This window comes from Phoxinus phoxinus (genome assembly GCF_949152265.1).
Source record: "Phoxinus phoxinus genome assembly, chromosome: 23".
Lineage (NCBI taxonomy): Eukaryota > Metazoa > Chordata > Actinopteri > Cypriniformes > Leuciscidae > Phoxinus > Phoxinus phoxinus.
The window spans coordinates 24845758-24863390 of NC_136898.1; the positions used below are offsets into that span (position 1 = coordinate 24845758).

The window sequence follows — 17633 nt, forward strand, 5'->3', positions numbered from 1 at the left end:
ATAGGAATGCATTTTCATGTATCATAAAATGTACCTAATAAAAATATGAGTAACTGTAATGGGATCTTAAAAACGTCCCTTTCTAAGCTTTGCAGCTGTGACAAAGCTGTGAAATAATAATCATTATTATTGCCCAAAATTTTAATCGTTTACTCACTCTCATGTTGTTCCAAAATCATCAGCCTTTTTTCATCTTTGAAAACAAATGAAGATATTTAGGATGAAACCTGATAGATTTATGTCCCTCCATGCAACCAAATTGTTCCTGCTTTAAAAAGTTCATAAAGGCATGATTAAATAACCCTTATGAACAGAGAGGCTCTTCTGAAGAGACAGGATTGCCTAATATGATAAACATAATTTAAACTGTTATTCCCATATAAAGATTGATCAGAACACACACAGAGCTCACCAATGTTAAACGCAAGTTCAAACATACTTGCCCGATGCACAGGAACCAGTGAGGTTTGTTCTCACACGTCAAGCAACTTCCGTTTAACATTGGTGAGCTCTGTGTGTGTGTTCTGTATGTTTATAAGTGTTTATATGTCTACATTACTTGTACTGTATGATGTCTTTTTGAAGCATCAGAGTTTTGGGTAAATCTTCTTTCAATAGAGGGACAACAATCTGTACATGAAATGAAAGTGAGTAAACTACAATTGTTTATTTTTCATTTAACTAGCTCTAGATGAGCTCATTTCAGACTCTACAAAACAGTAATAATTCATCATAAATAACTGCACAGTCAGCTCTTGGGGAGGCTGGCGTCTCGGCTCCCAGCCGGCTGTCTTTTAGCAGTGCGGTCTGACCCACCATTCCCTGTGGTTCGGGCCCGTCTGAGATCAGGGGGTTTGTAGATGAATCTAGTTTGAGATGGGCTCTACCCTTTCTCAGCTCTCACCAGCTGGACCCAGCACTTTTATTCGGGAACTGGACATGCTCTGTGGTTCTTCTGCCCGAGGCAAGGCCCGGTGCTGACGCTATCCAGCTCCGTGGAGGTGGCAGGGACTTCAGGGACTCGCCACCTCCCTCCCCGGCTTATGAGGAGCTAGTGGAGGTTGTGAGGTTGTGCCAAATTAAATATCAGTTGGCTGGGCACCAAGGTTTGAACCGGTTTCTGCTCATTTGTTCAGACCTCAAGTGTCTAACTAATAGTGAATTATGGGGCTTAATGAACACATTTATGGAGAACTGCCTAAGGTGGAAGAGATCTATCTCTCCTCTGAGGTGGCATCGTCCCTAAAGGCCCCGACATTACACACCAAGCTGTGTAGAACAACTTCGGATTTGGTGTGTAAAGCTTACACAGCACTGGATCAGGCTGGTGCATGTCTGCATACAATGTCAATATTGCAGGCTGGGCTTCTCAGGGACTTAGATGAAGGTGAGGTGTGGGCTCAGATACTTTTACAGAGCTGCGTCGGGCCACCAAGGAGACAGCCAGGGCTATTGGCCAGACTATACGGCCTGGTGGCTACGGAGAGACACCTTTAGTTAAATCTGAGAAGTGGTCCACACCGCTAGGGATGGGAATTGATAAGAATTTAACGATTCCGATTCCATTATCGATATTGCTTATCGATCCGATTCCTTATCGATTCTCTTATCGATTCTTATTGGGGTGAGGAATTAAGTACAAATTTGTTTGTATTAACTCGCTTTAATATCTGATCAAATTGATAATTTTCACATTCATTGGTCCGGACAAAAAATAAAAATAAAACTGCCATTTATGTGCCATAAAAAATAAAAACACAGACTGAAAACAGTTAAGGAAGAGCTTGTGCCTTTTGGAATATTAACAGTGCTCATTTGGATTAGGCTATTGAGTTACTAAAACAAACTTTGTCAAATAATACACAGGTTTTCTTCACATTTTGAAAGTTTTTGTTTCCATTTGTTTAATTTCAAGATCTGATGTGACTTAGCCATTGCTGTTTTTACAGCTACAAAGCTGGGAGCACTAAATGATATTCAGTCACATTATACACGCTTCTAACATTAAATAAAGCACATAAATAGTACCTGATATTATCATTGCCACACTTTGAGATTGTTGTTCCAGCGCGACGTCGCAATAAAATAGGATCTGTTTCAAATAGAATCGTTGCGTGTCGCGGCTGGTTAAACTTTGATTAACATGGAAAATTATACTTTTTATCACGTGTCGCACCGCCGCGTTGCATGTAGTTAGGACGCGGTCAGAGCGCTTCTGGCTCGATGCCATGTTTTCTCATAGTGTTTGCTACATTCTGAACCAAAACAACGCAGCACGTGTGTAACGTCGTGTCACATTTGAACGAGCGGAACCGATAAGCGGAATCGTTAAGCAGGCATGCTAACGGTTCCAAGGAATCGATTCACTGCGCACCGGTTCTGAAGAAGACCTTTGATGTTTTGGGGCGAAACGGTTACTAGCGAGTTAATTTGTCAGTTTCCGCCCTGGGAGGTTCGCTCCTTCTGTGGAAGATATTAGAGGAGTCTGCTCATTTGTCCCGTTTGCCCACAGGCCAGTCTCGAAAGGCTGGTTCCCTTAGTAGATTATTTGGCAGCGTGGCAACTTCTGCTAAACGTGTCTCAATAGGTCCGGAAGACTCACCTTCATCCAAAAATTTCAGGGTTTAAACTCATTGCATAACTGACATCAATTTCATAATGAAACTAAAACTTTATGGTCTTAAAGGGTTTCATTTTCCATATGCAAAATATAATTTCTTTTCTGGACATGTTTTTGTGAGATTCACCCATAAGTTATTTAGCTCACTGACCTTTACAGGGAAATCAGGTGACCAGTGGGCAATAGAGCTGTCAGACGGGTCTGGGACATGTGGCCACAACAGCTGCTTAATCCTGAACACAGAAGAAAGAAAATAATGACACTCAACACCACACAGCACCATTTACTTCTATTAGAAGTAGGGCTAGCTGATGTATCCAGAATTCACGATCGAGAATGATTTATGGCGATAAGCAATATCATAAATGCCATCATGATACTTTTTATTTGGTGTTTTTTTTTTAAGTAACCTAAATGAATAAAATGTACTAGCTTTATGGGTCCGTGACGTGTACCTTTGGATACTTTGTTTTATTACTTATTCAACCCTTCTCATGAACATAAAAAACTAATCTCATGAGGATTTGTTAATTTTTATTTTCGTTTTCAACACACTTTGTTCTAATTCACCAAATGGAAACACAATAAAACAAAATGAATAAACAGAATATTTGATCTCTACATTGATGGGAATGAAACGGCCCTTTCCGCTGATTGGTCAACATCAAACCGTGCCAACAGAATAATAGTCCTACGGTCAGATTATTAAAGCATTTATTGCAACTACATTTCATCTCTTTCTCATTAAACAACCAGACTAACTAATGGCTTGACACAAACTGTACCGGGGCAGAGCCTAGACAGGGCTTTCTTCTGTCTGACATAAATTCACCTACGCGCCGTGAAATATTCATTTATCTCATAAATATTAATTTAACTTCTCATCTCCACACATAACTACTCCTAGCCTACATATTTGGCACACTGCCTGTTTTATTTAGCTGACCAAGTATCAAAGTTAGTGTTTGTGAGGCAAAGCACTACGAAAATTAACCATGATTTTACTACACATAAAACCAAAAACATGGTTAATATAGTTAAACCATGGTAACCACAAATTAATGGTTTTGCTACACTAACTAAAAAACAACAAAAAACAAACGAGATCAGTTTTTTATGTTCATGAGAAGGGTCAAATATGTGATAAATGAACGGTTTCATAATTTTCCTGATTTGAAGACAAAAACAAGAAAACAAATTATCCGAAGTTATCACGGACATTTATGGTGCTTTTTGGTGCCTTTTGTCTTTTGTGAATGCCTAACAGAACTTAATTTACTTTCATTATATAGAAAAAACGAGTTGTGAACACTAAAGACGTAGTACAGATTTGTTTGTCGTTTTTGGAACAGTTGAAACACTATGACCAGCCGTTGTAGTGAATATAAGCTGCATAAATGCATGGAACAACGTAAGAGTCAGTAAAGACATCATAAGTAATGATGGGAATAAGCAACAACATAATTGACCTTTAATAAAGAAATGTTTAAATTGTATCTTATTTAAAATGCATGTATTGTTATATTGAGTAATATAAATAAAAATGCTCAAATATTAAAAAAATGTAAAATGTGTGACTTTTTTTTTTTTTTTTTACAGTATTTACTTCTTGAATTAATTATATTAAATATACTTCTGAATTGTTTACAGAGTGACCAAAGTTTACAAAGACTGTTTAGGCCATTAGGCACTTTTAAGCAATCTTGTATTAGCATTTCCAGAGCAAGGGTTCTCCGAACTAAACTGAAGTGATGAGTTCAAGTTGAAGTCTTGCTTTGCGTTTCGTTTTGAGTGGTGAAAAGTACTGACTCACACTTCTTTTTTCCGAAGGCAGATCATTATGATAAAGACGGTCAGGAACAGGAAGCTGAGGCAAACCACGACTACAATCACCTCCACCTCTCCATCACCTACAGTCAAGAAACAAACGCACATCAAAGCATGTCACATCCTTTTGTAGCTTAAGCTTGTTTCAAATCACAATAAAATCTGGCGTCATTAAAGAATTTAATAAGAAATTTAAAAAAATAAGGATAAAAGACATACCATACTTCATTGTTTTGAAATTAAAGTCTGATCCATTTTTGGAGCCTGCTACTGTTGATGCCATGATGTGAACCACATAATCCGTTTCACTCTCCAGATCAGTCAGCACATGTGAGCGGACATGATCACCCACCGTCACAGCTGCCAAAAACATTTGTTAAAGATCTGCGTGTGAAATCGTCACACTCATTTCGTCACACATTACAAAACCATCATGTGTTGCACATACATTGCCAGCGGTCAGTGTTCCCGGCCCAATAGAATATGGTGTAGTTGATGATGAAACCACGCCGACTGTCCAGGGGAATTTCCTCCCATGTCAGCTCAGCGCTATTTTTCTTGGATTTTGTAACTGTGACAGTAGGGCCCTTTTCTGGAGCTAGAAGAAAAAGCATACCACAAAGCTGTTATAAGAGTGTACTTCAGTAACTTGCCCTTTATGAGAAAACTGCATTAACTTCACAACTTAACTTGACAGTGACCTTTAAATTTGTGACACATCTGAGATACATACATTCTTGTTGAATGTAGACTGCTTTGGTCACTGGTCTTCCTGCTTGGGTGTACAAGCGATGCTTGTAAATTGGATACACTGATATGTTGTACCGCTTCAGTTTTTCAAAACCTTCGGAAAGAGGAAAAGACTATGGTCACCTTAAATTGCAGCTACATTGCTCTCAAACACTGAAACTGCAACTATATGCGTGTGTTATTGTTATATATATATATATATATATATATATATATATATATATAATATACACTGTATGTATATATATATATATATATATATATATATATATATATATATATATATAGTTGGCACTACTGGGCTGGGCGATATGGCCTAAAAAAAAAATCCCCGATTTTTTCATAAAAAATCCGATTTACGATTTAAATCGATTTTTTTTCCCCCTATTTAAAATCAATCTGCAGATGACAAATAAATTGTTTAAAAAAAGTTTTAGCTAGCCAAGATGGCAGGCCCTGCCTTTGTAAACAGTGAAAATGTAGCCTAACATTTAACATAACCTAACATAACATAAAATGGGTGTAAATGTAAAAAAAAAAAAACTTGCATCAGTTGGTGACTAAAAATAATTTTATTAAGTTTAGTGACAACACAATGTTTACATGGTACACTGACTGTATGCTACTGTTTTTATTACTGCTCACAATTTCAATTCTTGTGATTTGATTCTGATCTTGATTCAATATCGATTCCTTTGGATAAATATTAGGTACAGTAGATACATTAATGTGTTGTTAATTTTTCTCTCCCAAAAAAAAGTCACTGTAAACATACAGAGCCCTGTCAGCTGGTATTATTATTAAAGGTTAAAAGTAACATCTCAATTTTATTTTAATGCGTTTTTTACAATGACAACGTTATAATATTTTAATGATATAGGTAAAAATATAATAAAAATGTAATATAGTTATCATATTTAGCAAAATACTCCTCTCTACAGACAATTGTTTAAGTCCAACTAACGTGCTATGGTTATTAAACGGCTTTCCTGAGGTAAATGTTACCCGACTGTTCTCCAGCTGTTTATGGACCTCTGTCCGCGGTTGAAAAACACTTGATCTAGCGATTTTATTACATTACATACTGTATCTTTCAAATTACCTATTAATCATTCGTGTTTATTTATATTAACTAAGTTAGTAGTAAGTTAACAGATCAGTTCACGTGCCGCTTGAACTGAGATCTGTCTGCGATCTGTCACGTCACATTTACAAGCACCAAAACGGTGTTTATTGTTTGAATTTTGTAATTAAATTGACAGAATCTGAGAGCTGAGAATTTGTTTTATATCAATAGTACCGTAAACCTTCTCTGTCGGTGTCACCGTCCTCTTTGCTTCGCGATTTTCTCTGCGTGAGAAATGGATGTGTGGCGTGAGAGCGTGTGGAAAGTGACAACTGCGTGAGTCTCACTGTGAATGCTTGAGAGTTGGCAGCTCTGCAGATTCAGTTTGTAAATGTTTTTGGCGGGTGTGCTTGTGCAGCCGCGTCTTGTTCATTTGCCATGTTGTTTGTGTAGCTCTATGGCAAACGCGCTGAGCGCGTTCGGAACTACGGGAGCCCAGAGGGGAGCGTCGGCGGATATTATAGAGAAAACCGATTTTCATTCAAACACATCGATGTACACTACACACTCGAGTTAATCGATAAAATCGATTTATCGCCCAGCCCTACACTACTATAATATTTTTATAAAAACATAATATTAAAAATGTTTTGGCATTGAGACAAGAACATAGTCAAAACCAAAAGTTGCAGTGTTTCTTCTGCGAAACTTAAAATAAAAATACTACTAAAAATAGTTTGCCCAGACTGATTTTGCATATATCTTTTTGACTGAATGTCATCAGATATTCAACCAAACTAACAAATGCATAAAAGTGAACAAAGCTTCATGAATGAAAAGCTACACCTTTCATGTATTTGAGAAATTTGAGCTGCACAATTAATTGTTAAAAGATTGCGATCTTGATTCGGATCTCACAGTGATTCGCCTGTGATTAAACCTTTGACAAAATCACAGCGAACATTCAGATCTGCGCTTTAAACCAGAGAGAGCAGTTGTCATGTATAGATATGAAACCGCTTCACAAACCGTCTTTTCAACCACACAGTATCATTATTTCGGTGTAACAATTATTCAAATGATCACAGAGGTACTGGGATAAAAGTTTATAGTTTATAAGCACTGATGTCTACGGAAGCAATCAAAATACAGTAAATCACCTTTTATAAGTAACTTGATGCTTCAAATAATGATTGTATCAATTACATCAGTGACTGTTAAAAATGTATTTGTCATTGAATCATTCATTCTGATCTCTGTTTGAAAATTGTGATCTCTTTTTGAAACAAAAAAATCGTGATTCTCAATTTATCAAAACCCGTGCAGCTTTTATAACACCCCGTAACTCAGTGTGAAACAGTGACTTCCCCTTGAGCGCCAACCACACGGCTGTCACAGCAATAACTGCAAGCAAACCCCAAACAGACACAAGATGCACGAAACAGGTCTAATAATAAGTACAAAGCAAGTTTACAATGTCTACTAACATTATTATATCTCACAACTTCTACACACAATATTTGCATTTTAAGGACTGATTTAATGTTGTTTAAATAAAAGGGACAAACTGAACAATGTAATATGCACAGCTTAAAGGTGCCATGTGTAATTGTCTGGCAAAAAAAATCAAGTCATACTCCACATTCCATACCAGATGGGGGCAGTATACCTCACATATCAAAATATGTGATGTAGGATATGGTAAAGATAATGATAAAGAAGCAGAAACAGATAGTTGCAGTAAAGTAAGATATTTTAATAAGTTGAAGAAACAATAATGATTTGTGACACACACACACTCGATTTGCGCATCGCCATCATGTGTGTATTACAGGTAACGTTATTACATTGCTTCCTGATATCACGTGCGCAAACACAAATAACCTATATTTATATATATATATATATATATATATATATATATATATATATACATACTACAGGGCCGTTGAATGCTCGTATCTGATAACTGTGAAGCTCTTGTAATTATTACTTTACCCAACCTCTCCATGTCGAGTGATGCAGTAAACATCAGACAGCGCACGTGAACCGATCATCTCTACTATAGTAAAAAAAACACGAACACTGTTGAAAGATACAGTAGGCTACACATGACCTGTTCGCGCCACAAATTGTTCTCCGTCCTTAGCGACCGAGTCATTGAATGTGAAACAGCGGTTGCTGTCGTCAGCGAGCAGCACTCTTCAGACAACGAGGGCGCGCGCCGTGTTGATAAGTTACCTCCGTTTCAGTTTCTCGAACCCGCGCAGCGCGGCGGTCAGAACACGGAGACTATTCTGCCCCTAGCTATGCGCGCGAAAGCATGGGGAGCGATCCCGGGCGTGTCAGAATGGGTGCTGAACGTTGTAAAACAGGGCTATGCGCTGCAGTTCGCTCGCCGTCCCCCGCGCTTTCGAGCCCGGACCGTGACGAGCGGTCCTTTTCTTATCTGATCTGATTTGTGCTTCTCTTGCCAAGGGCTTCAGCCATCCTTCCGCTCTCTTCCCTGAATTGAAATGAAGTAGTGGGCTGTACTTTCCACACGATTGACATCAGGTTCAAGAACGCCCACAAGCCGTGCGAGTTATTCGTGTATTGCAGGTTGGCTGGTGGTTATGTTGCCCGCATACCGCCTCCCATGGCCGAAACTGGTATTACGACACCTGTCGGGCCGTGGCTAGTAATGCTAATGCTAATTAAGGTTGATATCTCTGCAGCACTATAACTTGACATTTTTTTAATGACATCATTGCCCTTATTTCTTCTCATTCTTTTGATGCGTGTAGCTCATTTTTTGGATATTTTTACCTCAATTTTTACACATGGCACCTTTAAGTCAACATATTCAGCATTTGTATTCATCCCGCAGCTGTACCACCGACAAGCAGTGGATTCAAGTGTAAATAAATACGCACAGATTCCACGAAGGCCAGTGAGCTTTATAAAATATAGCGCAGGTACCGGTTAGTGTGGTGGAGTTGGCGTTGCGAGGAACTCTCTGCCAGTGTGGCTGAAGATCTCTCTGTTGCACATTCACCCACTCCAGCAGGAACTCAGAGACATGAGCGTTGCTGGCTCCAGTCCACTCCACCAGCAGCTCTTCATCACGCACCGACCAGCTCACACTCCCCACGCCAGGACGCTCTGATCAACACAAACACATCACACACCACACCTCTCATATGCCCTGTTCTCTTATCTAACCATCTACAATACAGTGTTATGATAGATAGATAGATAGATAGATAGATAGATAGATAGATAGATAGATAGATAGATAGATAGATAGATAGATCTATAAGTGTTCCTCATCTGCCATCTCTTACTCAACCATGATGCATAACGTCACTCCCTGTTCGTACCGATCACACAAGGACGTGTCTTTCAGAGGTCGCTGAGCATTGGTGGTTCAGTGGTAGAATTCTCGCCTGCCACGCGGGAGACCCGGGTCCGATTCCCGGCCAATGCAGAAAGTTAATTCAGGTGTGTCAGAGATCTGGTTCTTTGAAGCTTTGTTATGTAACTTCTGCTAATGAACATTACTGACAGCGATTGCCAGCTCAAGGGTGTTTTTTTTTTAGGTCACTGAGCATTGGTGGTTCAGTGGTAGAATTCTCGCCTGCCACGCGGGAGACCCGGGTCCGATTCCTGGCCAATGCAGAAAGTTAATTCAGGTGTGCCAGAGGTCTGGTTCTTTGAAGCTTTGTTATGTAACTTCTGCTAACTCAAGATCTATAAGTGTTCCTCATCTGCCATCTCTTACTCAACCATGATGCATAACCTCACTCCCTGTTCGTACCGATCACACAAGGACGTGTCTTTTAAAGGTCGCCGAGCATTGGTGGTTCAGTGGTAGAATTCTCGCTTCCCACGCGGGAGACCCGGGTCCGATTCCCGGCCAATGCAGAAAGTTAATTCAGGTGTGTCAGAGATCTGGTTCTTTGAAGCTCAAGGGATGGATGGATAGATAGATAGATAGATAGATAGATAGATAGATAGATAGATAGATAGATAGATAGATAGATAGATAGATAGATAGATAGATAGATAGATAGATAGATAGATAGATAGATAGGGTGGATGGGTGGGTGGGTGGATGGATAGATAAGATGATAGATAGATGGATAGATGGATAGATAGATGGGCAGATGATAGATAATCAGATAAACAGATGATTGATAGATAGATAGATAGATAGACAGACAGATAGATAGATAGATAGATAGATAGATAGATAGATGGATGGGCAGACGATAGATAATCCGATAAACAGATGATTGATAGATAGATAGATAGATAGATAGATAGATAGATAGATAGATAGATAGATAGATAGATAGATATCAAATCATATATGCTCTTGCATTTAACCCTTCTATTGTCCTATAATCGGTTAACATTTTAATCGGTTAACAGTCCCTTTTCCAAATTAATTTCAGTTCTTTTGGAAATTAATATTTTATTGTATATTTTAGAGCTAGAATTTAAATTCATGTATATCACATATACATGGCCATTACGATATCAATATGGCTGACTTTTCACATTCATCACAATAAATTAATTTATTACCATATATATTATATTTACAAATGAAATGTTTTCTGTTTTCAGTTAAAACAGTGTCGTGTAAGCGGCCCCTAAGTTAATGACTAACGATCTTTGCAACGGAAGTGAATCAATCAAAAACTAACTTTAGCAGGACAATCACTTTATTCTAGAGCTGCTGTAAACCCCAAAAAATCTCTGTTACTCTAAAGGGGTGGCATTATGCCCCTTCTGACAAGATGTAAAATAAGTCTCTGATGTCTCCAGAGTGTGTGTGTGAAGTTTTAGCTCAAAATACCCCACAGATCATTTTTTGCAGCATGTTTAAATTGTCCCTTTTTGAGGGTAGGCAAAAACGAGTCGTTTCGTGTGTGTCCCTTTAAATGCAAATGAGCTTCTGCTCCCGGGACAGGGGGCAGGGCTTCAAGAGCTGGTGTGTTAGCATTAGCAGCTCTGATTACCTCACGCAGACAAGCACTAAAATGTCAGAAACTGTTCTGCCTTTTATGTTCAAACTGGAGTCAGACAATGATGGAGAGACTCAAAAAGTGACAACATGTAGAAGCAACAGGACATTTCTGAATGGTTAGTTGATGAATTTATGTTGCTGATGTGGAGTTAACTATCTTCAAGTCATTGATTAGCATATTCTGTCATGATAATCTATAAAATCGCTGGTGTGAGAACTGTTGTAAGATGTCTACAGAGTGATACGCTATTGCATTTGTGTTACGAACTGTATTGCATGTGAAAAGACGGATGCGACAGCTTGAGCAAACTCACAAATGTGCTAAAACTCTTCCTCTTCTCAACACTGCTTGTGCTTGCGTGTTCAGGGGGCGGGGTTTATGTAAATATTAGGGTTAGTGATGTCACTAACCCAGGAGAAATGTCGTGTAGTCTCTACCAGCCGTTTGTTGTTCCTGTTTCTTTATAATAATTTATTTAAAAGAAAATATCTCCCTTTGCTTTGAACTTTGAGAGTTGTAACTTTGCAGATGTTGTTTATGCTCAAACAGCAACATTACACACTAACTACAGTTAGAAAAGTCAAATCATAATCAACCACCCCTTTAATTTCCTATTATCACTGTAAAGCTGCTTTGAAACAATGTAGATTTGTAAAAGCGCTATTTAAATGAAAGTGACTTGACTATCTGGGGAAGTACTACAGGCGTTCTGAAGACGACAACAGAAGGGTTAAAATGCTGCATGTATAATGAACAGATACATTAAAAAAGTCATAAATTGTTTAAAATAACTAATGAAAAATACTGAAGTCTAATATACCTCGATCTGATCTTGGAATGAATAAAGTTGCTTTAGGAGACACTCCAATTGAATTGGTTGCAGTTATTTCAATGTTTGCCTCTTTTCCTGGTGGCAACTGCATCAGATGCATCCGATTATCTGCGACTTCATCGAGTCTTTCAAGCTTCCCGTTATCTTGACTGATATACAGCTCATATTTAAGTATTACTCCATTAGCTTTCACAGGAGGCTGTTATAGGAGACAATATTAAAATGTTTAATATTAAACTTGTCAACAGAAATTGAATATTACACTAACAGATTTCCACCCTGTACAAACACTATAAGATATTTTATCGTTTGCCAGGTGAAAAAGAAAAGAAGATATTTACCTTCCATAGTAATGTGACATTTCTACCATCAGAAGTGGGCTGGATGATTCTCCACAGGTCTGGTGCGCTTGCTGGCTCTGAGGAAATAAGATGGTTTAAAAATTGACTGATAAATATTAATGCAGGTTCAATAATATTTTTGAATGCTGGGAAGTAATTAAGCACTTAAATGATTCAACTTAAATAAGCATTCAGTTTTTTACATCACTTTTTTAATGTCATGTTGTTTGTGCATGCATTACTGTTTGCACACACTTTACTGTCAAGCAAGTCCAGAGAATAATCAAACTCACTCTTATTTATTGCATTGGAAAGTCAGATTAATTCTATAGAAGTGGTTAGTCTCGCATTACACCTGTAAATGATCTTCTCCAATTCATTAGTGAGTGGTAAAAATGGTACGTTTGAATTCAATCTCCGCTTATTCCTGTATTTAAAAGTATGCATTGTGAAAAAAAGCCTGTTCACTTAAAAAGCCAAAACTCTTGTAAATGACAGATTTTGGAGTGACAAGTTTACATCATTGGAAAGATAAACTATTTTTGTTAGTACCTTGTAGAGCAGCTAACTATTTTTTTTAAATGGTAGCTTGAAGGGGTGTTATATGTAGAATTCAGAATCCCTTGTTATTAGCGACACCGGTGGCCGTTGAGTGAACTGCAGCCAGCAGCTTATTGCTCATGCTCACGTAACGCACAAGAGACTGAACGTGACTCAAGACCCTGATATACTCACTGCGAAGGTCTTTTAATTCTTTGCTTTGAAGTAAAATAATTCAGAAATACCTATGCAGCGATATACTGTAAACGAACATCCTGACGCCATCAACGAGGCTGAGAGCGACGTTTAGATGAACGTAAATATGTGCAGCACGCTTTCCTCTCAATAACAAAATTAACACAACAAAACGGTGAGAAAACAGCAGTTCAGAAAGCATCTGATCTTAGCGATGTATGACCTCTGCAATTCACCGGCATCATGTCGACAGATGAATTCATTAAAATTACACCGTTATGGTAGTTTTTAAGTCCCTGTAAAGTCAAAATTAAGAATGTGTTCTGAGTTTGTCACACCACAGAAAAATTTGTTATTAGCCACCCAACCAAATTTGAATGATAAAAAAGCCGCCAAAGTAAATAAAATAAGCTATCAAAATCATGAAAACATTTGCAGTATTCTCTTCTCAAACGCTGGGGGCTGCGCTGAAACCACGCCCACTCGCGGGACAGGAGGATGAAGGCCGAGGCGGGAGATAGTCGGTTCGTTCGGCCTCATTCACCAGTAAGCGGATTATCAGTGAATCCCAGTTGTGTCTGACGAAAGTTTATAAAACTATTCTGTGTAAAATGATCACTACAGAGGCGGGTGTTGGTGATGAGCCTCAGCTCTCTCCATCAAGGTGGCTCTTCACAAAATTGACATGGGAGTTTTTTGGAAATTTAAATAACAACGACAACAATCTGTTTTGTAAGTGATCGCATCTAGGTAATACGCATTTCCGTGACGAAGGCATAGCTAGCTAGCAAACTGTAGACTGTAGTGACTAATAGAGCTGACAGTAACTCGCGATTGAGCGGCGAACTGATGCGAATGTGCTCTATTGTTAGGGTCAGTTGCTCCAGTGCGTCATCGACAGTAGGGACGGGGCCAGGAGCTCAGTGGCTCCAGTGCGTCATCGACAGTAGGGGCGAGGCCAGGAGCTCAGTTGCTCCAGTGCGTCATCGACAGTAGGGGCGGGGCCAGGAGCTCAGTGGCTCCAGTGCGTCATCGACAGTAAGGGCCGGGCCAGGAGTTCAGTGGCTCCAGTGCATCATCAACAGTAAGGGCCGGGCCAGGAGCTCAGTGGCTCCAGTGCATCATCGACAGTAAGGGCCGGGCCAGGAGCTCAGTGGCTCCAGTGCGTCATCGACAGTAAGGGCCGGGCCAGGAGCTCAGTGGCTCCAGTGCGTCATCGACAGTAGGGGCCGGGCCAGGAGTTCAGTGGCTCCAGTGCATCATCGACAGTAAGGGCCGGGCCAGGAGCTCAGTGGCTCCAGTGCGTCATCGACAGTAGGGGCCGCGCTTGGAGCTCAGTGGCTCCAGTGCGTCATCGACAGTAGGGGCGGGGCCAGGAGCTCAGTTGCTCCAGTGCGTCATCGACAGTAGGGGCGGGGCCAGGAGCTCAGTTGCTCCAGTGCGTCATCGACAGTAAGGGCCGGGCCAGGAGTTCAGTGGCTCCAGTGCGTCATCGACAGTAGAGACGGGGCCAGGAGCTCAGTGGCTCCAGTGTGTCATCGACAGTAGGGACGGGGCCAGGAGCTCAGTTGCTCCAGTGCATCATCGACAGTAGAGACGGGGCCAGGAGCTCAGTGGCTCCAGTGCGTCATCGACAGTAGAGACGGGGCCAGGAGCTCAGTTGCTCCAGTGCGTCATCGACAGTAGAGACGGGGCCAGGAGCTCAGTGGCTCCAGTGCGTCATCGACAGTAGGGACGGGGCCAGGAGCTCAGTGGCTCCAGTGTGTCATCGACAGTAGGGGCGGGGCCAGGAGCTCAGTTGCTCCAGTGCGTCATCGACAGTAAGGGCCGGGCCAGGAGTTCAGTGGCTCCAGTGTGTCATCGACAGTAGAGACGGGGCCAGGAGCTCAGTTGCTCCAGTGCGTCATCGACAGTAGAGACGGGGCCAGGAGCTCAGTGGCTCCAGTGCGTCATCGACAGTAGGGGCGGGGCCAGGAGCTCAGTTGCTCCAGTGCGTCATCGACATTAAGGGCCGGGCCAGGAGTTCAGTGGCTCCAGTGCGTCATCGACAGTAGAGACGGGGCCAGGAGCTCAGTGGCTCCAGTGCGTCATCGACAGTAGAGACGGGGCCAGGAGCTCAGTGGCTCCAGTGCGTCATCGACAGTAGGGGCGGGGCCAGGAGCTCAGTGGCTCCAGTGCGTCATCGACAGTAGGGACGGGGCCAGGAGCTCAGTGGCTCCAGTGCGTCATCGACAGTAGGGGCGGGGCCAGGAGCTCAGTTGCTCCAGTGCGTCATCGACGGTAGAGACGGGGCCAGGAGCTCAGTGGCTCCAGTGCGTCATCGACAGTAGAGACGGGGCCAGGAGCTCAGTTGCTCCAGTGCATCATCGACAGTAGAGACGGGGCCAGGAGCTCAGTTGCTCCAGTGCATCATCGACAGTAGAGACGGGGCCAGGAGCTCAGTTGCTCCAGTGCGTCATCGACAGTAGGGGCGGGGCCAGGAGCTCAGTTGCTCCAGTGCGTCATCGACAGTAGAGACGGGGCCAGGAGCTCAGTTGCTCCAGTGCGTCATCGACAGTAGGGGCGGGGCCAGGAGCTCAGTTGCTCCAGTGCGTCATCGACAGTAGGGGCGGGGCCAGGAGCTCAGTGGCTCCAGTGCATCATCGACAGTAAGGGCCGGGCCAGGAGTTCAGTGGCTCCAGTGCATCATCAACAGTAAGGGCCGGGCCAGGAGCTCAGTGGCTCCAGTGCATCAAAAAAAAAACTCCACAATTCAGTACTTCACAGTTCACAGTCTTAGTGTGTCTTAGCAATACATTTCTAACATTTATAATGTGTTTAGATTTATTTTTTAGAATTGCCTTTACAGGGACTTGAAGTATATTTAAGACAATATAGATCTGGCTTTTTATGAGACTATAGTTTGAATCAGGCATGTGCACAGGTCCCTACCTGTGCAGAGCACATGCCCTTTTTGCCCTTTGTGCCCTTTTTTTTGGTGGTGGTGTTTTTTTAATTTGTTTATTTATTTTATAAATCAATGCTATTTACATCTGCCTGTCTGTTTATACAAATATCTAGCCAAATAAAGTTCTTAAAAAGAGTTTAAATCTATCGATGTGTAAATCTTATCGATCCTCAAACTGTCAGTAAACCTGATAACTCCGCCCCCTCTCGTGACTGAATGAACTGAAGCTCCGCACAGCAGACAGCAGCTGAACGAAGTTTGCAAGGGTAAACAAAGATCTTGTTGTTTGAACAAGAACTAAACACTATGGGCCCTATCTTGCACCCAGCGCAATTGACTTTGTACACCGACGCATGTATCATTCCTATTTTGCACCCGCGCACAGCGGACTTTTCCCTCCACAGACGCACGTCAGTAAATTAGGGAATGAACTTGCGCTCGCGGGGGCGGTTCAGCGCAAAGAGGAGCGTGTTCCGGCGCAAAACTCCCCTGGTGCTATTTTCCAGTTTTAGAAAGCAATTGCGCCACTGACCAGGAAAAAAACAGTCTAAAGACAGTGGCGCGTTGCGCGTTAGTGATATGGTATTTTAAGGGCGCGTGCTTGGCCATAATGTAGCGTGTTAACGCGCATCCACTTTGATTCTCTAATATAAACAGACGCAGCAGTTTTCATTTTTGTGTGAAAACATTATTACAAGGAAAAATATTAACACACGAGGGAAATCATTGTTGTGTCCGTGAAGATGTGGAAAAAGATCTATCTAGATTTAAAAAAAAATAAATCTAGATTAGGCTACACATCTACCCAAATTATACGCCTGTTTAACCGAAGCTAATTTGGGTGGGTTTCTCCCATCATCCCCAATGTCACTTCTCTGTATTTTACGGTCCTGACGAGAATGTCGGTCTCAATGTGCGCTGGCAAATCCGCCGTTATAATAACGATCCGCCATGGAACAAGCGCGTCAGCTCTTAAAGGGAATGTGAGAGGACGCTCTGATTGGTTTATTTCACGTTACGCCCAAACCACACCTATGAATAATGAAGCTACTTCAGACCAACCCCTTTTAGATTTGCGCCAGGCGCAATAGTCATTTATCCCGCCGGTAAAATAGCAACAGCGCCGGGATCCGCCCACAAAGTTACTTGCGCTTTGCTCTTTGACACAATTGCGTTTCAGATCGTTAAAATAGGGCCCTATGTCTATAAAGGTCTGACTGACATGTGGGACCTGAGAGAGAGGCAATTTGCCATTTAGTTATAGCCGATACATAGCCTACACTTAAATAGCCTGTGCATACAGTAGCATTTCATCTTTTATAAAATGAGATTTTGGCCAAATGTATTTTACAACTGGAAAAACTGAGCGCCAACAACAAACTAGTTTGTAACCTGTTGATGGAAATGTAATTTGATGCCGCCCGCGCCGTTTTAATCACGTAAGAAAGTGCACATTTGCACACATGCGCAAACAGAAAAAAAAGAAAAAATTCACTG

The 17633-nt window shown here is 41.3% G+C and overlaps 1 protein-coding gene across 1 annotated transcript in view; it reads right to left on the reverse strand.

Moving 5' to 3' along the window:
- il6st (interleukin 6 cytokine family signal transduce) overlaps positions 1-17633 on the reverse strand; it is a 46732-nt gene that overhangs the window by 3929 nt on the left and 25170 nt on the right. The window contains exons 8-15 of the mRNA XM_079600723.1: positions 12455-12531; positions 12102-12312; positions 9225-9407; positions 5181-5291; positions 4896-5045; positions 4667-4807; positions 4434-4530; positions 2772-2853 (exon numbers count right to left, since the gene is read on the reverse strand). Of these exons, the coding sequence (XP_079456849.1) occupies positions 2772-2853; positions 4434-4530; positions 4667-4807; positions 4896-5045; positions 5181-5291; positions 9225-9407; positions 12102-12312; positions 12455-12531 (1052 nt within the window). The remainder of the gene's footprint in view (positions 1-2771; positions 2854-4433; positions 4531-4666; positions 4808-4895; positions 5046-5180; positions 5292-9224; positions 9408-12101; positions 12313-12454; positions 12532-17633) is intronic.